This window comes from Marmota flaviventris, chromosome 10 (genome assembly GCF_047511675.1).
Source record: "Marmota flaviventris isolate mMarFla1 chromosome 10, mMarFla1.hap1, whole genome shotgun sequence".
Taxonomy (NCBI): domain Eukaryota; kingdom Metazoa; phylum Chordata; class Mammalia; order Rodentia; family Sciuridae; genus Marmota; species Marmota flaviventris.
In genome coordinates, this window is record NC_092507.1 from 123366517 (window position 1) to 123392925 (window position 26409).

The window sequence follows — 26409 nt, forward strand, 5'->3', positions numbered from 1 at the left end:
TAGGGTAGTTCAGTTGTTTTACTCCTTCCTCCCTCCCTCCTCCCCTTCCTTCTTTTCTTTTCTTTCTTTTTTTTTTTGTGTGTGTGTACTAAGGATTGAACCCAGGGACACTTTACCACAATTAATTTCTTTTTTTTTTTTTAATATTTATTTTTTAGTTGTAGTTGGACACAGTACCTTTATTTTATTTATTTTTACGTGGTGCGGAGGATCGAACTCAGGGCCTTGGATGTGCTAGGTGAGCACTCTACCCCTGAGCCACAATCCCAGTCCACTGCAATTCATTTCTTTTTATTTTTCTGCATGGTCTAAGTTCCTGAGGGTCTTGCAAAATTGCTAAGGCTGGCCTGGAACTTGCCGGTTCTTCTGCTTTAGCTTTTTGAGTCACTGGGACTACAGGCATATGCTACAGTGCCTGGCTTTATAGTTTTCTTGATGCCAATGAAAACTTTTCAAAAATATCTGATAAATATCTTTAAATAAGGCTTAGTAAAATAATCACGTTTTCTTATCCTGCAGTTTTTGCATCTCAACAAGGATTATATGATTGAATATCTAGCTGTGGCATTTTGAATATAAGCAGGGAGTAAGAATGATATTTTAGCTGGGCAGGATGGCACATATTTATAATCCCAGCAGCTCAGGAGGCTGAGGCAGGAGGATCATGAGTTCAAAATCATCCTCAGTAAACTTAGTGAGGTCTTAAGCAACTTAGCAAGAGCTTGTCTCAAAATAGAAAAATAAAAAGAGCTGGGGATATGGCTTAGTGGTTAAACACCCTTAGGTTCAATCTTTGGTACTACTACTATTATTATTATTATTATTATTATTATTTTGGGGAGCACTCACAGATTAAGCAGTATTGTAATGGTCACTTTTAGAAAAAGATATGAACTTTGCTCAGAGAAACTGGATTTATTAAGATTCGTCTTCAGGGGCTGGGGTTGTGGCTCAGAGCACTTGCCTAGCATGTGTGAGGCCCAGGGTTCGAGACTCAGCACCTTATATAAATAAAATAAAGGTCCATTTACAACTAAAATAAATATATATTTTAAAAAATATTCATTTTTTTAATGTAAAATTATAAGACCTTGGGTATATCCCTTGCTTTAGTTATCTATTACTGCTGTTGTTTAATTACCTATTGCTACCTATTATCATCTCAGAATTCAGTAGTTTAAAACAACAACCATGCTATATTGACTCAAGATTCTGAATGTGGGCTGGGCATGGTACAATAGCCATCTCTACTCCACGTAGCACTGGCTGGGGCCACTTGACAGGGATGAAGGATCCAAGAAGACTTCATTCACTTGGTCCACGCCTGCCCAGTGGTGGCTGGGACAGTAGAGGATGTCTGGATTCTCCCTCGCTTTACAGTCTCTCATTGTCCAGGGCTTTTATCTTTATAATGAGGGATTCAGTGGCCTCTCTTTCCAGTAGGATAGTTGGACTTTATGTGAGAACTGGCTCCTAAAACAGCAAGAAAGAAACTTCCAGCCTCTTAAATGATAGGCTCTGATCTGACATGGTGTTATTTTCACTATATTTTATTGGTGAAAGCAAGTCAGAAGGTGAGCCCAGATTTAAGGGGAGTAGAAATGGATTCTACCTCTTGATATGAAGAGGATCACGTGTGCATAGAAATGGGAGAAATTGTTGCTGGCCATCTATGCAGATAATTTACCTCACCATTTAACTTCAATAAGGTTCAGTTTTTTTTTTTTTCCTTTGCAACTCACTTTAGATAGATAGATATAAATATATAGATCTATATCTCCTAATTCTAAGGCCCTAAGCAAATATAAAAACCTACCTTGCCTCAGAGGATGTTGATCTAGAAAGTTCCCAAAGGATATTAGTACAGGGAACAACTAGAGCTGTTGTTTGCTGAGTATTGATCACTGTTCTGGAACTAAGGGGAGCAGTTATGACCTTGGATTTTGGGGGATGGAATTTCTCAGAAGTTTGGGTGAAAAACATTTCTGGGGGTTCCAAATCAGTCTGAACTCCAGAAAAAATACATCAGTTACACTGATTTAGCTTTATTTTTATTTATGTATTGGTACTAGGGATTGAACCCAGGGGTACTTTACCACTGAGGCACATTCCCAGCCCTTTTTTATATTTTATTTAAAGACAGGGTCTCGCTGAGTTGCTTAGTGCCTCACTAATTTGCCGAAGCTGGCTTTGAACTCATGATTCTCCTGACTCAGCCTCCCCAGTTGCTGGGATTACAGGCATGTGCCCCTGCACCTGGCTACTTAGCTTTTATCTTGAGACTACAAATTATCTGGTTTGGAAAATGTAAAGTTAAAAAGGTAAAAGGCAGAGCAGTCTGCAGTTATCCTTAACTCCTACTTCATCTCCTGTTCTCTAAGAAAGCACCAACCAAATTCTTAATTTCCTATCGTAAGCATGAATTTAGACTACTACCTGAGAGATATTTGAGATGTATCAATTATTGAACATGCCTTGAGTACCTATGCACAGCGCTGTGCCAAGTCCTGAGAGTGATGCCAAAAAACAGCCAGGTTGATGACTGGCTCTTTCTCTAGGACATTCCAATCTGGTTGGGAGAAAACAGAATTAAATAACACACATGGGATACTTCAAGGGAGCATAAGATAAATGCTGAATGAATAGATGATTAATAAGCTCTGAGAATTTAGAGGAGGGAAAATTATTTGGTTAAGGTAGAAGAAAAGCATAAGCAAAACTAAAGAAGAGTGAGATAATTGTCACCCCTCATGTCACAGAGCAAAAAGGGTACTAGAGAGCCTCCATCAGAAAAAGTATGTTTTAGGAAGTTGTTCCAATTATTGACAATAACAATTAACAAATGTTATCTTTGTACAACCCCAAATTTAGATGTTTAAAGCTATAAAGATCAGTTTTTGGTTTCTCGCGGTTTCTGTGGTCGAGGAGTTTGGTAGGGGCTCACGGGGCAGTTCTCACTCAGGATCTCTCACGTGCTTGTGGTCAGACAGGGGCTGGAGCTGGAGAAGCCGGGGGTGGCTGGGACCCTCTCACCCTCATCACATAGTCTCAAGCCTTCTCCATGTGTCCAATTTAAAATTTTTTTTTTTGTCTGTAGATGAACATGATATCTTTATTTATTTATTTTTATGGTGCTGAGGATCAAAAGAAGCATCTCACCCGGCGAGGCAAGCCCTCTACCACTGTTTGTAGCCACAACCCAGCCCCTCCACGTGATCTATAATATAGGTTAGTTTGAGTTTCTCAGAGGGAAGGTGCTTGGAGAGAACCACTGTCTCACGTTGGGTTCTTCAGAGAGCAGAGTCTGAGGTGGAAATACAATCTGGAACATTTATTGTTGAGTGCTATTGGCACCAATGCCAGAGGGAGAATGATCACGCAGCCTTAATAAAGGCCTCCGCCAACCCATGGGAGGCTTGGAGCTGGGATGACCATTCAGAACTTGTGTAAATCTGGACAAAATGGCAGGCTGGGTCTTTATATGACTGTGTTGAGCTGGATGTTGTTTCCCTCTCTACAAGGGCTAGTATCTGGTGGGATCATCTTTTTTTTTTTTTATTAAATTTTTTTTTTTTCCAGGTGTTGATGGACCTTCATTCATTTATTTCTCTGCAGGGCTTAGAACTGAACCCAGTGCCTCACATGCTAAGCAAGTGCTGTAGCCCTGAGCCAGCCCTAGGATTACCTTTTAGCTGTACTCCTAGCAGTTAGGGAAAGGAATTCATTCCTGAAGAAAAATCTGGGTGGTTTGAGATAAAAAGTTAGGGTAAGGAAGGGCTGGGGTTTGGCTCAGAGATAAAGTACTTGCCTAGCATGTGTGAGGCACTGGGTTCAATCCTCAGCACCACATAAAAGTCAATAAATAACATAAAGGTATTGTGTCCATCTACAACTAAAAAAATAAAATAAATGAAATAAATAAACAAGCAAATAAATAAAAGGTATTGTGTCCATATGCAACCAAAAATATTTTTAAAAATCTAAGATAAAAGGAGAGATGTACTGAGTCCTAAAGAAAATGCCTCTGAGCCGCTGAGATGCAGAAAGTGCAGTTGTAAATCTAGAGTGACATGCCCTTGTGAAATGAGGGAAACCCACAGACAAGCGCAGGAAAACCTGGCACCAACAAGTGTGCTTCCATCCTGCTTCACCTCCAGTCCTTTCCCCAATAGCCCTTCAATCAATATTTGACCCCCAACCCAAGGAGGGGCTTCTCATTCTGGAGACAGCCAACATCTCCCTTGAGTGTGCATTTACTCCTGAATTAACCTCTGTCCATGCCTCTGTCTGGCTTGCGCTGAACTTCTTTTCTGTTGTGTACACCATGAACCCTGCTGGTCCCCTCCCCTGTGGGAGCTCCTTGGATCTTTCTTCATAGGCGTCTCTTCTCCTGTGATACTGCATCCCAGTGTGCCACCAATAGGATCTGTAGCTTTCAATAGAGGGATTCAGCTGTTTTGTAAGGACCTGGCAGAGGAAGCAGGGGAAATACCCCAACCTCACTCTCCTCCTGACTTCTGATTTCCTACCAAGATCAAACCCAGGTAACTGGAGGATTTGATGCAACCGTGTGGGCTTTGTCACAGAACAGGTGGAGAAGAGTGAAGAGAGGATCTAGAGGGGCAAACAAAATATTCGTCACCTGAAAATATGTTTAAATTTAGTTTAGGCTTTTTTTTTTTGGTACCAGGAATTGAACTCAGGGGCATTCAACCCTGAGCCCCATTCCCAGCCCTATTTTGTATTTTATTTAGAGACAGAGTCTCACTGAGTTGCTTAGTGTCTTGCTGTTGTGGAGGCTGGCTTTGAACTAGTGGTCCTCCTGTCTCAGCCTCCTGAGCTGCTGGGATGACAGGCATGCGCCACTGTGACCAGTTAGTTTAGTTTTTGAATGTTAAAGACATGTTGAGGGGGCTGGGGTTGTGGTTCAGTGGTAGAGCGCTTGCCTAGCATGTGCAAGGCTCTGGGTTCAATCCTGAGCGCCACATAAAAATAAAATAAAGATACTGTGTCCAACTACAACTAAAAAAATATATTTTAAAAAAAGACATGTTGAGTTTAATAATATCCTGATGCGTATTTCTTTTTTTCTGTGTGTGCCAGACATGGAACCCAGGGGGTGATTAACCACTGAGTCATATCCCCAGCCCTTTTTATTTTGAGAAAGGTGTTAGATAGAATTTGATATAGGCAATGCCATTTTGAAACATATCCTCCATCTTTTTTTTTTGGGGGGGGGGGGCAGGGATTGAACATGGGGGCACTCAATCACTGAGCCACATCCCTAGCCCTACTTTGTGTTTTATTTAGAGACAAGTTCTCACTAAGTTGCTTAGCACCTCGCTTTTGCTGAGGCTGGCTTTGAACTTGCCTCAGCCTCCCAAACCACTGAGATTACAGGTGTGCGCCACCATACCTGGCCATATTAAAACCAGGTCCACTCTGACTCAGCCAGACCTAAACCCTAGACAATACTCCATCATCATGCAAAGAAACCCCAAAACACTCCATCATCATAAGAAAGGAAATTGTTGGGCTCGTGTTGTAGCTCAGTGGTAGAGCTCTTGCCTAGCATATGTGAAACACTGGGTTCTATCCGCAGCACCACATTAAAAATAAGTAAGTTGGGCTGGGGATGTGGCTCAAGCAGTAGCGCGCTTGCTTGGCATGTGTGGGGTGCTGGGTTCGATCCTCAGCACCACATAAAAATAAAATAAAATAAAATAAAGATGTTGTGTCCACCGAAAACTAAAAAATAAATATTAAAAAAATTCTAAAATTCTCTCTGTCTCTCTTTCTTTAAAATAAATAAATAAATGAATAAATAAATAAAGATAAAATAAATATTGTGTCCATCTACAACTTTAAAAAAAAAAAAAAGGAAATTGTTATGTGGGACTGAAATCCTAAAAACACATAGGGCCTTATGAAGGTGACACCACAAGGACCCTTCCCTGACAATCCCTAAGTAATGGCCTAATTCCCCCCCTTCCTCATTCCCCTATATCTACCCCAGGCTGTAAGCAGGAAGACAGGCTTCAGTCTCCACTGGGCCGCCCTCTGTAGGTTTGTCCTGGATAAACTTGTGTTACTATTGAGCCACCTCTCCTCTGTTTATTTCCTTCACTCACATCTTTCTTCACAAGGATCTGGCTAAGCTGATTAGGTCCTAGCTAAATTGCTGAGCCTGGCCTTGTACTTGACATCTTTCTGGCTCAGCCTCCCAAACCGCTGTGATTACAGGTGTGCACCCCTATGCCAAACTACTACTACTACTGATACTACTACTTCTTCTTCTTTCAATATTTTTTTCAGCTGTAGATGGACACAATATCTTTATTTTTATTTATTTTTATGTGGTGCTGAGGAACAAATCCAGAGCCTCGTGCATGTGAGGCAAGTGCTTTGCCACTGAGCTACAGCCCCAGCCCACTATGGCCAACTTCTGATGCCTGTTTCTTTTTGGTGAACTAAAGGAATCTTCTGAACCCTTTCACTCATTCTAGGTCTTTTTCATCTTCTTTCTCATGACTTAATCTTACTTTTCAGTCTACCAATTAACCTTGCCTAACAACTTCGTCTTAAGACATGTTCCAGTTCATGAGTTTGGTTTTTCTCCTGGCTGTATTTCACTTCCCATTTTAACACCAGTATACCCATCTTATATCCTGGTAATGTTCTTCATCTAACTCCTCTCCAGGTACCTTCCTTTCTGTGTATCAGCCATACAGGTGAGATCAGGGCAGACACAGGTAGCTGATTGTCAAAGAAAAGGGATAGCACCCTCCTTCACCCAGTTGCTAAAAGTGCAGGGGGAGGGGAAGGATCACATTTTCCAACACAAGAAATCACCCTTGGATGGTTCTCTTCCTGCTCTTTTGGTCAGGTAGGCAGGATGGGAGGAAACCTGAAATCTATAAAAGGGGAAAGTCACCCCCATTCCCTCAGGCACCAGCTCTGGACCCCCTCCTCTCTGGAGGAATCTCTCTTTCTTCCTCTCTCTGTTCTGTTTCTTAAATAAAATTTACTTTTTGTCGTGCCTCAATGTTTCTAGGCACGACAATCTTCAACACCAGGGGAACAAGAACAAGATCCTGATTTTCAAGACGGGTTTCACAGGGACTCTCTCCTTCCCCTGTACCTTATTTATCACCACCGACCCCCCATGCAAGGGATCAAAGCCAGGGTCTCACCCATGCTAGGCCAGTGCTCCACCATTAAACCACCCTCCCAGGCTTAACCTGGCTTGTTGGTTGAAAATATAAAGAGGTAAGTTTCAAAATGTCACGGTAACAGAGATGAAAGACGACATGAAAGTGGGGGCGAAGGGTATGGGGGGGAGGCTCACTTTGGTGGGTCTCTGGGCTGTCATGGTGTATTTTCTGCTGCAACTACTCCATGGTGAAATGAATGTGCGTACCGTACCTCCCATTCTGTCTCCTGTGCTCCAAGACAGAGACCACGCTATTTAACCCCATGATTATCTGCTATCTGTCCTTTGGCTTCCACAAAATTTTTCTTTCTTCCCGACCTACTCCTCAGTTTCCTTGAGTAGTTTGCTGGACAATTTCTCCCTTCTCTCTCTTTTCCTCCTCAACCATGTTTTACTCTCCTGGGCCTGATCATCTTATTAAATACACCTTATGGACGTCTTATTTTTTCTCATGGCCTCAAATATCACTGCATGCCAATGATTTCTAAATCAGGATCTTCCTCCTTGAGCTCCTCTGCATTTCATTCTAGACTCTGCATGTCTCAGGTGGGATTAGAATTCAGGATTTACTACCAAGCTAGAACTAAAATGTTGCTCTTTCTTTTGATTTATTTTGGTACCAGGATTGAATTTAGGGGCACGTAACCACTGAGTCACATCTGCAGTCCTTTATATTTTTTTTTGTTTTGAGACAGGGTCTCACTAAATTGCTGAGGCTGGCATTGAACTTGCAATCCTCCTGCCTTGGCCTCCCAAGTAGCCAGGATTACAGGCATGATTTAAGATCCTCCCCTGCCACAATACCTTTATTCTATTTATTTATTTTTAAGTGGTGCTGAGGATCAAATCCAGGGCCTCACGTGTGCTAGGCAAGTGCTCTACCACTGAGCTATAGCCCCAGCCTCCAACTGTGTCTTTTGAACTATTCCGTTTTCTTCCCTTGTTTTTAACTCTTCCTTGAACTGTCGCTCAGTACATTTTGGCTCAGTTTTCATGTCATCCTGGCTTCCTTTAGCATTGGTTGCATTAAAATAAACAAAACTAGCCGGTGGTGGTTCATACCTGTAATGCCAGGGGCTTGGGAGGCTGAGGCAGAAGGATCTTGAGCTCAAAGCTAGCCCCAGCAATTTAGTGAAGTCCTAAGCAACTCAGCAAGACCCCTTTTTTTTTTTTTTAAATTTACTTTTATATTTTATTTTTAGGTGGACACAATATCTTTATTTTTTATTTTTATGTGGTGCTGAGGATCGAACCCAGTGCCTCATGTATTCTAGGTGAGCGCTCTACCACTGAGCCCCAGCCCCAGCCCCAGACCTGTCTTTAAAAAAGGGCTGAGCATGTGCCTCAGTGGTTAAGTCCCTGGGTTCAATCCCTGGTATAAATAAATAATTAAATATTAAGAACAAACGAATTCTTATACTGCCCCAGAGGTGCCATTTTATTATTTAATTATTAATTCTAAGCCTATTTGTTTGTGTCTATGGGGACAAGAGTATGGGTGGAGTGGTGAGGAGTCTGTGTTGGAAAGTAAAAGATCTCTAACCCGAGAAATTGGAAAGTGCAAACAATTCTGGAAGTCGAGGGACTAATTTCACTCACTTTCCCCAAATTATCTGGAATTTCTTTGGGTATTTATCCGGAAAATGGTGTAAGGAAATGCAGACAAAATTTAAGCCAGAACTAAGAAAAGTTAGACCCTAAAGACAAAAATTTTAAAAAATCATTCTTATTGTCCGGCACGGTGGTGCATGCTTGTAATCCCAGTGGCTCTGGAGGCTGAGGCAGGAGGATTGCAACTTCAAAGCCAGCCTCAGCAAGGGTGAGGCACTAAGCAACTCAGTGAGACCCTGTCTCTAAATAAAATACAAAGTAGGGCTGGGATGTGGCTCAGTGGTCGAGTGCCCCTGAGTTCAATCCCTGGGACCACCGCCCCCCCCCACACACAAAAAAATCATTCTTAGCCTACTGTTAATATCCCAAATAGGTAGACTTATAAAACACACTTTATCTACAGATTTCCATGGAAACTGGTGTACCAAAGGGAAATTAGAAAGGAGAGAAATTGTTGTGCTGATTCTACGCAAATTAATGTCTGATTTTCATTAGGTTAGCGCTGTTCTTCCTCCAAGGTCTAAGCGTTTATTACCAGCAACAAGCACCTCAGTAACAATTCATCCAGGATACTTTTATTTAAAGGATCCTAACTTATAGGCTTCACTCAACTTCTCTCAATATTGTTTACTCTTCCATGGTGGAAGTTAAAATATCTTTATCCTAGCTCTGGTTCCACACTGCGGAAGGCCTCGGTCCCCTCTTAGTGAGAAGCCCGTCCCCAGCAGGGGTGCCACGGAGACCGGCTTCTAACGTGATGTGCGCGTTGCCCTACACCTTGGCCGCAGCAGAGGCTGCGCTTCAAAACCGCCAAGAATCAGTGCGTGCCGCCCGCTGGATCGTCAGTTTCGCAACTTGGGCATGCCTGCTCCCTCCCTTTAATACTGAAACCGGCGGAAGAACACAAAAACAAAAACAATAACAAAACCGACCCTAAAAGCGAAAAACAAATCCAACAGACATCAAAACCGCACAAATGCCTAGGGAAAGCGCGCCAACCACACAAAGAAAAGGAGGGGGGCTGCTGGGATTCAAAATCGTTTCGCTGAGACGTACACCCCCCTGGACCTATCGGAGTTAACTGCGCGCTTGGTCGTAGCCAATAGACGCAGAGTTTCTGGTCCAGGTCCTCCCTGAAGACTGATGGACATTTAGCTAGCCCAATGCAATAGGGTGACGCTAAAGAACCAACCAATACGTTCGGAAGGTGGGTGGAGTGTAGGCCAGGGGGTTGGCGGTGCCGTGTCATGGAGGCTCAGTCTCTGAGCAGCCATTGAAGGGGAAGGAACTGCTGGTGTGTGTGTGTGTGTGCGCGCGTGTGTGTGTGTGTGCGTGCGTGTGTGTGCGCGCGCGGGTGTGTGGACAGGGAGGTGGGGGCAGCCGAGTTAGAGTCCCAACTCCTTGGACTCCATTTGCTATTCTTTTCTTTCTCCCCCACATCTATCTGGTGGTAGTGGGCGTTTAAATTTGCGTTTCTTTTCATTCATTTCCAAATCTTTTTAAAATTTCAGGGTTGGGGGGTAGTGGGAAGAGCAGGAAAGGGGAAAGGAGGAGAGTAGGAGCAGAAGAGCAGGAGGAGGACATGGAGATGAAGAAGAGGATTAACATGGAGTTAAGGAACCGAGCCCCGGAGGAGGTGAGATGACTCAGCCCCCACCCCTTCCCCACTGCCCCCGTATCCTGGGGGTTGGATTTCTGGGTGCTGAGGGTGGGTGGGGAGAGCTAACAGATCAGTCTCCACCGGGGGTCCAGGTTGGTGGAAATGTTTAATTTTGTTTAAAATCATTAGGATTTTCTACTTAAAATGGCGAAGGGCTTAAGTTTCTAGGGGCGTATGTGTGCGCGCGGGGGCTCAGCCCCTTTCTGCGCTCCTGGCGTCGGGCGTCCCGGCCTCGCGGGGGCGGGAAGAGCGCGCGGGGCCCTCGGCTGCCGCGCGGGGCGCGTTCCTCCCGGGGCCGGCGGCGCGCGCGACCCCCCGGTCCGCTCGGCCCCTGCGCAGCGGTGGCCGCCTGCGAACTTGGTCCAACTTTTCTGCAGTACTGCCAACTAGGGCTTTTGGGGGGTGGGCGCCCCGGCCTCTAGGCCTCGGGGCGTCGGGCGTCGCGCCGGCCCTGGCGGAGGTCGGTGGCGGAGTCCGCTCCCCCGCTCCGGGGCTCCCACTCCCCCGGGAAGCGGCGCGCGCCGACCGCCGCCGGCGGAATCTGGGTCAGCGGCGACTTCGGACCGCGGGTGGGTACGGGGAGCTGTCGCGATGACCGGCGGTGGGGAGGGACGCGAGCGTGACCCGCTTCTGCCGCCGCCGGGTAAGTGTCCAGCTGGTCTGAACTTGATTCCCGCCGACGGCTTGGACCTCGGCGGAGGGTCTGCGTAGCCTGCGCCCTGGAGGCTCGGCGAGGCTAGCGCGGCGCCCTCGCCGCGGTCGCCCGAGTTAAAGAGCCGGCGTGGGGAGGGGCCACGCGAGGCGGGGTCGCGGCCAACTTTCCCGGGGCCGGGCGGGGGCGTCGCGGGGCCCCGCGCGGCCCTCCCCGCCCGCGGCGGAGCGCGGGCACCGGGGTAGCGACCCTTGTCTTTCTGGGGGAGTCCCCGCCCGGCGTGGGGTTCCTGTCGGTCCCGCGCATTTCTCTGGTCGCAGCGGACGGCGGCAGCAGCCGGCTAGTTTGCGGTCCCTGAAATGACCCTTGGTACGGATGGCAGTCCCAGGCTCTGCGGGACCTGGGGCCGCGCCCGCACACGCCGGCCGAGAATTGCCCCGGTGCCGCCTGCCTTCCGCGTGGGACGGTGCAGTGGGGACCCGGGGTCTTGCCCCTGCCCCGCTTCTTCCCGGGTCAGCGTCCCTGAAGCTGGCCGCGGGCGGGAGGAGGAAACAGTCATACCATCAGGGTCAGCCCTCGGAGAACGTGAACTTTTCTAGAACTTATTCTTAGGGGCTTCAGAAAAGAAACAGGACAAACACAACCACACCTAAAAACGGTCTCGGAAGCACATGTTTAGAATGCCTTCATTATTATTTTATATGTCTTGGGACAGAAAAAGGGACTTGTCCTCTCTCCTATTCTTTTACCTAGTGAGCCGAGTAATTTCCTTCCAGTTCTGGGGTTGCAGTTACCTTTCTGCAGGCTCCCTTCCTGTGCCGGGTCCCTCTGTTTGTGTATATTTGTGTAGACCGTTTACAAAGCACTTTTAACGTTTATTTACTTTTCTCTTTCCGACAAACTTGTAAGGTGGATTGTATTATTCTAGAATCCAGACTAACAGAGGAGTCGTAGGGCAATTTAGTGATTTCCTTACGTGGAAGAACTGGCTTTCTGACACCAAATGTAGTAGTCCTCCCCACTCAGTTAAAACTGGAAGGCGTAGCTCTACCGCACACCAACTGTGTGACCCAAGGCAAGTCATTCTCCTTTATTGGTCCTGGGTCTCCTCATCTTCAAATAGGAGATCATGGTGCCATCTCTGGTTTACTAAAATAATGCTGTCAAAATCATACTCAAATAGAAAAGGTGTCATGCTTAGTTGCTGATTTTTAGCCCTTTAATATAGTTTTGCATTGGGAGTAAGAGAAGCAGGGTCTCCTCGTTCCCCCTTAAGGTTAAACCCATTTACACACTCATCAGTAACTTTTGTTACTGCAATTCTGACCTAATAGGGAATCCAGCCCCCCACTCCCAAGAATGGGAAAATGTCCACAAAAATGTACCACAGTGACAGAAATAACATTTTTCCAAGGGTGTATCATTCTGGATGATATTGTTTGTCCTCAAATAACACTGGAAAGATGGGCTGACCCAGAAGGAGCTTTCTGACATTTCTTCTTGAGGGGTAACAAGGTTTTTTAAGTTCCTGTGGCATTTATCAACCAAAGATGAAGTGGTTTAAAAGTGATAAAATGGTTTCCTCCATTCCCTACTTTTTAGGTAGGTTGTTCACGTGAATCTTTTTCCAGTAGTCTAAGTGTTCCCTTCCTGCATAAGTATATGTCCAGATGGTGAGGATCCTCATTAGGATCGGAAACATTTCAGTTGGAACTTTTTTCAAAGTTTTATTTTTTTAGTACCAGGGATTGAACCTAGGGGCACTTAACCACTGAGCCACATGCCTACCTTGTTTTGTATGTTTTATTTTGATACAGGATCTCACTGAATTGCTGAGGCTGGCTTTGAACTTATGGTCCTCCTGCCTCAGTCTCCTGAGCTGGTGGGATTACAGATGCACCATGGTGCCTGCATGAAGTTTTGTTTTCTATACCTTAGTGACTCAGTGGTTTGAATCCGGCATTGAATTTGTTACTCTTAAAATTTGATTTGGAAGATAGCTTGTAGTGATAACTAGATTTTATATTAGCTGGCAGGGGGTGGAAAGGATCTGTGTAAGGCATTTTTTTTTTTTTTTTTTTTTAAGTGTGGTCATGCTGTGTTACCCTGGCCTGGAACTCCTGGTCTTAAGTGATCCTCCTACTTACCTGGGATTATAGGCAACAGCTACTATGCCCTGTTTAGGATTTGGTGTTTTTTTTTTTTTTTTTAGAGAGAGAATTTTAATATTTTTTAGTTTTCGGCGGACACAACGTCTTTGTTTGTATGTGGTGCTGAGGATCGAACCCTGGCCGCACGCATGCCAGATGAGCGCGCTACCGCTTGAGCCACATCCCCGGCCCCGGATTTGGTGTTTTAATATTCACATTTCCACAGTGTCAAACCAGGTCTGTTGCTAAACAGATCACAAACTAATCATTAATGTATTCCCTCTCACAGGTGACAGAGTTAGTTCTTGATAATTGCCTGTGTGTCAATGGGGAAATTGAAGGCCTGAATGATACTTTTAAAGAACTAGAGTTTCTGAGTATGGCTAATGTGGAATTAAGTTCATTGGCCCAACTTCCCAGTTTAAACAAACTTCGAAAGGTAAGTCAAGATTAATGTACAAGCAGAATGATTTCAGTGCCAAGGGTTATTATGTCTAGTCCTTTGCCAAATGAAATGACTATTCTGCCTGTTAGTGAGAAAATTTTGTTTCTAGAGATAGGAAAAATGGTTTGTTGAATCATCTCTAAAGCTGCTTTTAGAAATTTGAATTTGTTAGTGGGATTACTTTATGACACAAATTTGGATTTTCTTTCTTTTTTTTTTTCTTATAAAATTCTGTTTGGTTGTAAATGGATTCAATTCCTTTATTCAGTTTAATTTATGTGGTGCTGAGGATCAAACCCTGTGCCTCATACATGCCAGGCAAGCACTCTACCACTGAGCCACAAGCCCAGTTCCTTCTTTTTTTTTTTTGGTACTGGGGATTGAACCCAGGTTCGCTTAACCACTGAGCCACATCTTTCTTATATTTTATCTAGAGATGGGGTCTCACTGAATTGCTTAGAGCCTCCCTCAGATGCTGAGGGTGGCTTTGAACTCCTAATCCCTCTGCTTCAGTCGCCCCAGCCACTGGGATTATAGGTATTCACCACCGTGCTTGGCATGAATTTGAATTTAACATCTACCAAATATTTTTCTTTGAATCATGAAATCCAATTGTAACACAACCTAAACCAAAGCTGAATTAGGAGCTCATCATATAGCGTTCTCATATGTCATTTAACAGGCACAAATGGGAATTTGAAAATTAATGATGATAAATGCACCCCCCCCCCCTTTGGTATACTTTTTTTTTTTTTTTTGCTGGTGATAGAACTTACTTAAATTGGTATGCTTTTAAAATCTTAGGTCCATCCTAAGCCTTCATCTTTCCTTGTTTCTCCCCATGTTGAATATATAGTTGGAACTTAGTGACAATATAATTTCTGGAGGCTTGGAAGTCCTGGCAGAAAAATGTCCAAATCTTACCTACCTCAATCTGAGTGGAAACAAAATCAAAGATCTCAGTACGGTAGAAGCTCTGGTAAGTGGAAAGGTTTTATCACTGGACTTTCTTTTTTTGTTGTTGCTGTTAAATTTTCTCAGATTAGTTTGTCTTTTACCTTAGTTATTTTTGTTTAATGCAAAACTTCTGAATTTGTTCTCTCTCTCACTCCCCCTCTTCCCCCCATGTTGGGGATTTAACCCAGGGGCACATCTCTACTGAGCCATATCCCCAACCCTTTTTATTTATTTATTTAAAATTAAAAAAATAATAATTTTTTTGATACTTTTGAACCTAGGGGCACTTAACCACTGAGCCACCTTCATAGTTCTTATATTTTGAGCCACGGTCTTGTTAAGTTGCTGAGATTGGCCTTGAAGAAGTTGCCATCCTTCTCTCTCAGTCTCCAAGTTCCCAGATGAAATTTTTTTTTTTTTTTTTTTGTACCAGGGATTGAACCCAGGGGTGCTTACCACTGAGCCCATTGCTAGCCCTATTTTTATTTTTTATTTTATATAGAGATAGGGTCTTGCTGAGTTGCTTATGCCTCACTGAGTTGCTGAGGCTGGCTTTGAACTTGAGATCTTCCTGCCTTAGCCTCCCAAGCTGTTGGGATTCTAGGTGTGTGCCACTGCTCCCAGCCCCAGATGAAATTTTTAATTTGTTCTTTTTAGACAAACAAGGTAGTACCCAAAAGAATTTTTAAGTCAGTGAAAAGCTATATTTATTATTTCATCATTAGCTTCAAGATTTGACTATCTGGTTTCAAAATTTTCATTATTTTAAGTTCTGTTGCTTTTCATTCCTTCTTGATAATTTTTTGAGTTACTTTAAGTGTCCCCTAGTTTTCTGGTATGTGGGAAGGAAAAGACTATTTAGTAAAACTCTGAAAATTGTTGCTCTGATTTTTAAAAAGATTGGGAGGTCATTGAAAATGTTGAAAATATAGCTGTATTTTTTTTTTTTCTTTTTTTTATGGGTACTGGGGATTGAACCCAGGGGTGCTTTACCACTAAGCATATCCTCAGCCCTTTATTTTAAAAATATTTTTATTTTGAGACAGATTCTCACTAAGTTGCATAGGCCTTTGCTCAGTTGCTGAGGCTGGCCTTGATCCTACCGTTGATCCTCATGTTTCAGTCTCCCAAGTCTTTGGGATTACAGGTGTGTACCACTGTGCCTACTTTGTGTGATTTTTTTTGTTACTGGGAATTGAACCCAGTGTCACTTAACCACTTAGTTATACTCCAACCCTTTTTAAAGGTATTTTTATTTACTTTTTTTATTTTGAGACAAGGTTTTACTAAGTTGCTGAGGGTTTTATTAAGTTGTGAGGCTGGCCTCAAACTTGTGATCCTCTTGCCTCAGCGTCTCTGGTCCTTGGGATTACAGTGTACACCATCATGCCTGGCCTATGTGGTTTTAAATTGATCATGTTATTGTTGTTGCCTGTGCACAGGTTTGGTCATCAAAAGTGTGTTGAGTGTCCACTAGAAATAAGGCACTCAGTTAAGATCCTGGAGGTAACAATAGTAGATCAAACAAAGTTTTGGAATTTATATGCCAGGGGCTAATTAAGAGAATTGGCTGTGTTTTATAAAATAACTCTTAGTTATAAAATTCTAACAATCCAAAAGTCATTCTCTCAATTTCAAATATATGTTTTCTGGATTGTGAATTAAGAAGAAATAATATGGTATATTAAATCTTGACTGAACATCTTTACTTTTCTAGCAAAATCTTAAAAATTTGAAAAGTCTTGACTTGTTTAACTGTGAGATCACAAATCTGGAAGATTACAGAGAAAGTATTTTTGAATTGCTGCAACAAATCACATACTTAGATGGATTTGATCAGGAGGATAATGAAGCACCTGACTCCGAAGAGGATGATGATGAGGGTAATCACTCTAAATACTCATAAATGTGTCATAATTATAATCTCCACTCTAGCCATGCAAATAAGATTGGACCTGGAGGTATAGGTGGAGGGAAAAAAACCCACATAAGCTATTGGTAAGACAAGAAAATTTTAAATCCCACAGCTCTAGCCTATATTTCTTCTTTCAGATTTCTAATAGCTTCAGGGAATTTAGTGATTTCTGTAATATGAAGCTCTGTGACATTTTACATCCATATAAACTTGTGTAACTACTATCCAGTAATAGTGAAAACTTCTTAAATAGTATTTTTTAAAAAGGATCCATTTATAATAGCATTATTTATAATAGCCCCAAAGTAGAGACAACTCAGGTATCTGTCAACTGATAAATAGGTTAAAAACATGTGATATATCCATACAATATAATATTATTTCACCATGGAAGTGAATGAAGTACTGATACATGTAAAAGTGAATCTTGAAGACAGTCTGCTAAGTGAAAGACATCATACAGAAAAGGCCATGTTGTTTGGTTTCATATATACCAAAGGCCCAGAATAGGCACATCCAATAGAAATAGAAAGTAGATTATTGGGGTGAGATTTAGGGGATGGGAACTGATAATAGGTATGGTTCTTCTTTTTGAAGTGGTGAAAAATATCCTAGAATTAGATTGTGAATATACATTTTTAGATGAATATAAGACTAAAAGATGAGGTGACAGAATAGCCGTTGTTAGTAATAGGACGATATTTATTTTTGGGTCAAAGTTTTCACTATTAAAATAATTTCTTTTTTATACTGGGGATCAAACCCAGGGGTACTTTACTACCTTTTTAATTTTTATTTTGAGTCAGGGTCTCACTAAGCTGCTTCAGGATCTTGCTAGGTTGCTGAGGCTGGCTTTGAATTTGGAATCCTCCTGCCTCAGCCTTGGAAGTAGCTGGGATTACAGGCATGTGCCACTGGCCCAGCAAAGTAAATTTGTTTTGGATAAATAATGTTATAAAATGTTGGAATGAATGATGAACACGCAGGTTTTGAAGTGTCCACGAAGTAAAACCAACTTCAATGCACATTGAATAAATACCAGTATTTAGAAACCATTCTCAAGCAATAAATATTTGATGTTTTAAAATGGTACTCTTAAATACAAAAAAGGGCTGGGGATGTGGCTCAGTGGTTGAGTGCCTCTGAGTTCAGTCCCCACCCCGTGCTCCCCAAAAATGGTAATCTTAAAAGAAAAAAGTCACCATGAAATACTTTTCCACTAGTTGGCTTAAGAGTTTAAAGTGATTGGGAAAGGGTGAAAAGGATGAACGTTACTAGAAGGAAACATTTGTCCAGACATTTGCTCATCTTAAAAACAACACACACACACACACACACACACACACACACATAAATGTACACGTGTAAAATATATACATATATATTTAAAATGTTTTTTAGTTGTAGATGGACACAATACCTTTATTTATTTGTTTTTGTGTGATGCTGAGAATCAAACCCAGTGTCTCACATGAATTAGGGAAATGCTCTACTACTAAGCCCCAGCCCCACATATATATTTTTAAATATTTTTAAAGATGGAGATGAAGATGATGGAGATGAAGAGGAAGATGAAGCTGGTCCACCTGAAGGATATGAGGAAGAGGAGGAAGATGATGATGAGGAGGATGAAGATGAAGCAGGGTCAGAATTGGGAGAGGGAGAAGAAGAAGTGGGCCTTTCTTACTTGATGAAAGAAGAAATTCAGGTGAATAAATAAATTCAGGTGAAAAAATTAAAAATTAATTACTTAGGCATAGGGCTAAGTACTATAAAAAGTGAGTTGGAGAAATCTGAGAGTTGTTTCCTAACTTGTGAATGTGTATGTGTCTGTCTGCTTTTTTTCCCCATTGTGGTCTATCCCATACTACATCTAGATAAGCATAAACACCTATTGATTATAAATCCCAGATATCTTTCAAATCCACTCTGCTTTCAGTGGTATGGTATGGTAGAAACATTTTATAGGTGTTTCTAGCCTTAGTTTCTGCATTTATAAAAGTGAGATTATACCAACCTCATAGGATTGTTTTAAGGATTTGACAAGATAATGTAGGTATCTAGTCCCTGGCACATTGTAGGTACATTGTAGAATGTACCTACAATTATTTCTTCCCTCCAATTATTTCTTGCTTGATACTCTGAATATAGCATTACTACTTAGAAATATCCCCTGCAGTGCTGCCTGGGTCGTCTCATTTGCAAATGTGATCCTGTCACTAGCCTTCTGGAAACTCTTAATGTCTTTCCTATTGCCACCCAAAGATACAAACCCTGCATTGTCTGTTTGGCTTCTGTTTCCTTCCCTAATTTCATCTCCCTCAGTACCAAGTTAAATTATCACACTAAACTATCCCTTGCCTTTATGTATGTGTATTAATTGTTTAGTTTATCTGAAATGACTTCCTACCCAGGTCCCTGATGGACTTCATTTTTGTTTGTGCTAATTAAACATAAATATAAGTGAAGCATGTAAAAAGCACTAATTTTATGAATAGCTCCGTGAAATTTCACATGTATATTTGCTTGTGTAATAGCCACCCCAGTCATGCCTTGTAAACTTTTATCCTTAAACTCAACTCTGGTGCTAACCTTAATTTTGAAGTTTTCTATATTTTTTCTTAGAAAATCATTCCTTCCTTTGTTATCTTTAAACCTTGATTAGGCTTCTATTGTCTGTAGATAGTTTTTTTAAAAAACGTATTTGGGTACTTTCTGTGCAGCTGTGAGCTCTTAAAGGGTGGGGAATACCTTTCATCTTTGCACCTCAGCATTTATTACCTCGAGTGGCACAAAGAATGAATGATCTTGGCTCTTGGGAGTTTAGTGAAGTTCCTTTTTCCTAATGTTAAATTGAGGTTTCTTTCATAACTTTAAATAATTTTTCATTATTTTAGGGGATGTAGCTCAGTGTTTAAGTGCCTGCCTAGCATTCATGAGGCCCTGGGTTTGATCCCCACAGTGGTGGTGTGGGGAGGAAGAATTCTTATTTAGACTAAATATTATTTGTTCTCCTAATTACTTTTACATCAAGCAGGTCGATAATATCTGGTCAGTGATTATTTTTTTCTGATACCATTTTAAATATGAAACTACTGTGGAAAATAAAGATGTATATTTGGTTCAGGCCCTAGTGAGTTAGGAACTATATAATAACGAAGAATAGAACCTTAAATATTTTAAATCTTCACAGAATATTTTGAATATTTATTTTCAGTCTGTTCGGTTTACACCAACATACAGCTTAAATGTTTTTCCCATAAATTTTTATTTATTTAATAAAATAAGTGTCTTGTTCGTTAACATTTGACCTTTTATTTTTTGTGCCAATAATTCCTCCTTAATTCTAAGTAGTATTAAGTCATTTAAAAATTACTTTCAACTAACTGCAAATGTTAGCTTTATCATTCCATTGAGTATTGTGAAATACTAACCCCAAATGACATGGCCACATAAAGAATAAAAAATTCTGTGATAATACATATAACCTTAAGTCACTGTAGGAGTAGCAGGGACCAGAAGGAGTTTTTGTTCCTGAGATAATCTGAATGTTGAAAATTTAGTCTTGTTTTTATTTTATTTTTATTGTTTTTATTTATTTTTATTTGCTATTGGGGATTAAGTCCAGAAGCACTTTACCACTGAGCGATATCCCCAGCCCTTTTTATTTTTTATTTTGATACAGGGTCTCATTAAATTGCTGAGGTTGGCCTTGAACTTGTAATCCTCCTGCCTCAACCATAGGAGTCACTGGAGTTATAGGCATGTGCAACTAGGCCTGGTCTGATGTCTTGGTTTTAGAAGCTAAGTGCCAGGGAATGCTTTAGAGACGATTGAGATTTAAAAAGAAATTAGAAGGAAAGAGAGTGCATATTCAATTAACTTTTTAAAAAATTTTTTATTTTATTTATTTTTATATGGTCCTGAGGATCGAACCTAGTGCCTCACATGTGCAAGGCAAGTGCTCTACCACTAAGCCACAACCTCAGCCCATTCAATTAACTTTTTATTTGATTTTTTAAAAAATTTCTTCCTATTTCACTGTTCTTCAGAGGCAAGGAATTAATATGTGTAAAGAAGGACTTTATGTGTGTGTAATATAAATCATTAAAAATGGAGATGAGGATGCTTGGGTGTGGTGGCGCATACTTATAACCAGAGGCTCAGTAGTCTGAGGCAGGGAGGATCGCGAGTTCAAAGCCAGCCTTATCAACTATGAGGTGCTAAGCAACTCAGTGAGAACCTGTCTCTAAATAAAACACAAAATAGGACTGGGGATGTGGTTCAGTGCTCAAGTTCCCCTGAGTTCAATCCCTGGTACAAAAAAAATAAAATAAAATTTTAAAAAAGTGGAGATGAGGGCTGGGGTTGTGGCTCATTGGTAGAGAGCTTGCTTAGCGTGTGCGAGGCACTCAGCACCACATATAAATAAAAGAAAAGGTCTGTTGACAACTTTAAAATTTATTTTAAAAAACGGAGGTGAGGTAAGACCCTCAATAACAGTTACATCGTATCTCAAAAAATAAAAAAAGGACTGGGGATGTAGCTCAGTGATAAAGAACCCCTACGTTTAATCCCATACCCGCCCCCCACCCCTCCACCCCACCCAAAAAAAAGAAGTTGAGAGCTTTGGGAGGATTGGGAATCGCGGTGTCCTTGTATTACTCATCGACAAATGAGGAAACATTTCCCACTAATGAGAAGACTGTAGTCTCTACTACTGAACAAATTTCTGGCAAAGTGAGTTTTTTTGGGTCAGGTCGGGGGGGTTGGGTACTGGGGATTTAACCCAGGGGCAGTCAAGCCCTGAACCACATTTTATTTTTTATTATTTTATTTTTAAGTTTTTAAAAAATATGTATATTTTTTAGTTGTAGGTGGACATATACCTTTATTTTATTTTTACGTGGTGCTAAGGATTAAACTCAGTGCCTCATACATGTATGCTAGGTGAGTGCTTTACCACTGAGCCACAACCCTAGCCCCTTTATTTTTTATTTTGAGACAGGTTCTCACTAAGTTGCTTAGGGCCTAAAAAAAAATTGCTGAGGCTGGCCTAAACCTTGCAGTCTCCCTGCCTCCACCACCCAGGTCACTAGGATTATAGGTGTGCGCCATCACGGTGACCTCAAAAGCTGAGTTTTTATTGATAGTATCTAAAAGATGATTTTTAAAAAGGCCTAGAACATGAATCAATTAATTTGAAACAACATTCAGAGAAAGAGCTCTTTTAGACTTGGACTTTTCTAAATCATCAAGGAATAAGTGTGATTAGTAGTTTATATTTTTTTGAAAATTATAGCTATATATCCTCTATGTTGGGGCTAGGATTCAGATCATTCTTAACTTGATCTGTAAAATAAAAGGTCTCATTTTAAAAAGAGTCAAAAGTTGTGCTGTCCTACCTGTGCTAGTAGGTAGATGTGGCTATTTAAATTAATTAAAATTAACTAAAACTAAAAATTAAATTCCTCATTTGCACTGGTTACATTTCAGGTGCTCGGTAGTCATGTGTGGCTGGTGGTTATTGTATTGCACAACACAGATATGGTACATTTCCATTGTTGTGGAAAGTTCTTTTGAACAGTGGTGTCTAAAGCATAACTTATTTTTATAAAGAACTAGATACTTAGTTGGATTTTAAAAAAAGATATAAATAAGGAAGAAGTTGTGGTTATCAAAACACAGGGTAACTAAAGTTTCTTTGCCTTTGTTGGGATATACTCAATAGTGAAAAATATGTTATGGTTTATTTATACTCAAACTGAATATTTGAATTTCAAGGATGAAGAAGATGATGATGATTATGTAGAAGAAGGGGAAGAAGAGGAGGAAGAGGGTGAGTTACATTAGCCAGAAACAAATTCTAGAATTAAAAATATTTTTTCATGAACTTTAATAAATGAGTCTGTAATACAAATTGTCACTGATCCTTTTGATTTTGCTGTTTATCATAGAGTGCCTTGAAGTTACAAAAGTTTTTTAAAGAATAAATTTCTCAAGGCATTCCTTAATTCCATTAAAGGGATAGCTCATAACATGTATTTTAAAATAAAAAACGAAGAGATAGGGGAGCTACCCTGAACTCAATTTATTACCTTTTTAAGGTCTCTCATTTTGAAGAGGGAAGCCTTACCTGTAAGAAAGGAGAGGAACAGTTGAACTCAATATAATATTCTTTAAGATCTGATATCCAGGGTAGGGGGACGCGACTTGCTCTTTAGTATTCTTTACCTATAGGTCTTTTTAAAAATTCACTAACAGGGGCTGGCGATGTGGCTCAAGCGGTAGTGCATTCGCCTGGCATGTGTGCGGCCCGAGTTTGATCCTCAGCACCACATACAAACAAAGATGTCGTGTCCGCCGAGAACTGAAAAATAAATATTAAAAAATTCTCTCTCTCAAAAAAAAAAATTTGCTAACAGTTTCTTCAATATGAAGCCTAGTTTCTTCATCTGTACTTCATGACTTGGCCACAAGGGTGCATAGCAAGCTATCATTATTTGTGCATTTTTTAGTCTGTTAAGTCTGTTTATACACTGAAATAAAAAGAAATTTAAGACTGGAAACTTAATATATATACATATACATATATATGTATATATATATATATATAAATGTATATATTTGTCAACTTTTCACTAAGTGTCAAAACTTTGTAACTTAACAAATACTCATTTGTTGAAATTAAAGTTTTTTACACTTTTCCTTCCATTCTTCTTTTAGAAGAAGAAGGTCTCCGGGGGGAGAAGAGGAAACGAGATGCTGAAGATGATGGAGAGGAAGAAGATGACTAGATCATTCTAAGACCAGATTCCCCAGCATTCCTGGGTGTGCAATAGAGTGATCACATCTTTGTTTTTTCATGTACGATAGCTATCCCTACAGAAGATAATGTGTAACTTTTTATAGAAAAGTGTGGTTTTACTATTTTTGCCTTATCATTCCAGTTAAGATTTACTAGTCTGTTAATGATCATATTGTATGTAGAGAAAAAATTTCATTGACACTTCCCCCTTAAGACATTCTCTAGCAATTATATTTAGAAGCTTAATTTTTCTAATTCAAATTCAAGTTCATTGTATTAGTAATTTTTAGTCTGTAATTAAAACATGATTGCTTTTACACAGGTGAAGTTTGGTGCATTTCATTCATAAGATTTTAAAGTTATTTATAAATTAACTGAAATTACAGTCATCTGTAATATGAAATGACAGTAGTCTCTTGAATAAGTTGATTATTATTATTATTATTTTTTTTTTAGAGATGATCCAGGGATCTTTATTTTGAAGGCATTGATTTTTTTTTTTAATAGCTAAAGATATTTGGGTGGTTTTTTTTGTCACATGAATTAAGTTGGAAAGTAGAAGCAGAATAATAAAGGTTCTATTCAGCAAATTATATAGTTTGTGGATTTGGGGGAGGTTCTAGACAGTAATATAATTCATGGATTTTGTGGTGATTGATAAGATTTTATTTTTGAAGGAAAAATTGCTTATACTAAGTGAGACACGCAGGTGAGCCCTCTCTTTAGGCTGCAGATCATGCCAATGGTTATTTATTTCGTTTTGTTTTAGGTGTGCATATTCTCATCAATTTCTTTATGATCACCTTCCCTTCTTGTTGACTCCCCTCTGTATCCCAAAAGGAAGCTGGGAACTTCTGGATACCCAGAAAACCTTTAGTCTTATACCTCAACCACCTTTTCAGATCTCTCTGGGTTTTAAACAGAGTGGAAGAAACTGAGAATTTTCTGCGATACAAATATTGTTATTGATACAATTTCAGGCAGCAAGCTCTGCTTATTGTAAATCTTTCTTGACTGACAATATGTAAGACCATATAAGTAGGAGGAAGAAAGTAAAGAAGCAGGGGAGGGGTTTTGAATTAGCATCAATGTTCATTGCCTGTTGATAATTAAGGAGACGTTTAAGTCAGTTTTTAAGTTGGCATTCCAAATTATTTGGATACCAACCCTGCGCAGTATTTATAATTTTTCTGAGTAGAACCTTTAGTTGTTCCTGTAGTTTTAAAGCATTACCAGATGTAGCATTTAATTGGAATATTGTAGGCAGTTGGAAAAATATTTGGGATTAAATATTAAAATTAAGACTTATTTTCAAGTGAATGTCCATTAAAATAGAAGAATATTTGGGATAAGTATGAGCGTGTGCCTACTTACATGGTTACTAAATAAAATATAACGAGTACACAGTACATCTCTGTTTTTGTCATGGAGGCTCCATATTCAAGGTAACTGCTTTGTTCATCTTGACTATCTTAAAATTTTTTCTTTGTTTTGAATATTTGTAAGGTTTTTAAAAGTTAGTGTCAGTAAACTAATTGAAGCTATTCTTCTACTGGGATACATTTAAATTACTGAGTGTAGTACTGCTGCTGCTTGTTTTTTTTAGTTTAAAATGTATGACTTGGCGTTGTAAAGGTTATTTGTGGAGAAACTAAAACAGTTGCACAACTGACTGAAATAAAACACTTGGAATAAATTTAGTAGGTGGATCAGAAAGTACAAAAGATTGACATTTTTTTCTCCTAATTTTTAACAATTGATATGCCCTGCTTTAGTCTCTAAGAATTCTCATTACATACTACGTCCAGATTATAAAATACTTATTTTTAAAATGAAATCTATATATTGACTTTCTTATCAATCATCTTATTGTGCAATCAAAATTAGAGTTCTTTGGTTTGAAAACAACACATAGTGAACCTCCAGATAACTTTTAAGAACTTATTTAGCTTTGTGGGTGGTATTTTCATGCAAATAAGTAAGGGGGGTTTTATATTTTGTAGAAGTTTGGGGTCCTATTTTAATGCTCTTTGTATTGCAGTATGTATATAGTGTGTTAAGTTCTTTAAGAATCTCTCTGTAAACGTTGAGGTTAATACTTTTGTGCAACTGTGTTTTTGAATAAAGCCATGACAGTGTTAAAAACAAATCAAAAAGCAGTACTCATGATCATTCTTTTATTGTTTCTGACTATTCCCTGTTTTTCCTGTGACTGATGTAACTTAAGTTTTTGAAACGGAATTGCTTCAAATAAATTGAAGATTTGTTATAATGATTAGCTTCAGTGTATGATATTCACTTTTTCAGCAATACTGTTGGCAGCTTTGAAGATCTTTTTAAAAACAAATGAAAGTTTCCTCATTCAAATTTGGATGTGATAAATAGTTTAACCTATCATCTTTCTTATTAACTTTTTTCCAAGAAGCAGGAAAAAATTCTTTTTTTTTTTTTTAAATTTTTTATTGTTGGTTGTTCAAAACATTACATAGTTCTTGACATATCATATTTCACACTTTGATTCAAGTGGGTTATGAACTCCCATTTTTACCCCATATACAGATTGCAGAATCACATCAGTTACACATCCATTGATTTACATATTGCCATACTAGTGTCTGTTGTGTTCTGCTGCCTTTCCTATCCTCTACTATCCCCCCTCCCCTCAGGAAAAAATTCTTGATTCATTTAATTTTCCTTTTGGAGTTGCAATTGAACCTGTACTTTTATTGCCTGTAGTGGAAGTAACTATTACTATTATTACAGTTAAATTGATTATAAAATACTGTACATTGCCAGGTGTGGTGGTGCACTCCTGTAATCCCAGCGCTTGGGAGGCTGAGACAGGATGATAGAGTTCAAAACCAGCCTCAGCAACAAAGGGAAGGCATTAAGCAACTTCATGAGACCCTGTCTCTAAATAAAATACAAAATAGGGATGGGGATGTGGCTCAGTGGTTTGAGTGCTCCTTAGTTCAATCTCAACAACTGTACATTAATA

The 26409-nt window shown here is 40.1% G+C and overlaps 1 protein-coding gene across 2 annotated transcripts; it reads left to right on the top strand.

The window, feature by feature from the left end:
• Positions 1–10075: 10075 nt before the first annotated feature.
• Positions 10076–25689, top strand: Anp32e (acidic nuclear phosphoprotein 32 family member E). 2 transcript variants are annotated; one of them, XM_027953847.3, is made up of 7 exons: positions 10076–10460; positions 13576–13725; positions 14588–14710; positions 16406–16571; positions 18142–18311; positions 22388–22442; positions 23330–25689. In XM_027953847.3, exons 1-7 carry the CDS (start codon positions 10407–10409, stop codon positions 23398–23400), a joined length of 789 nt encoding a protein of 262 aa, XP_027809648.2. In that variant the 5' UTR covers positions 10076–10406; the 3' UTR covers positions 23401–25689. The 2 variants fall into 2 exon arrangements, with proteins under 2 accessions (XP_027809648.2, XP_071474578.1); XM_071618477.1 differs by lacking the exon at positions 10076–10460 and adding an exon at positions 11049–11127.
• The last annotated feature ends 720 nt before the right edge of the window (positions 25690–26409 follow it).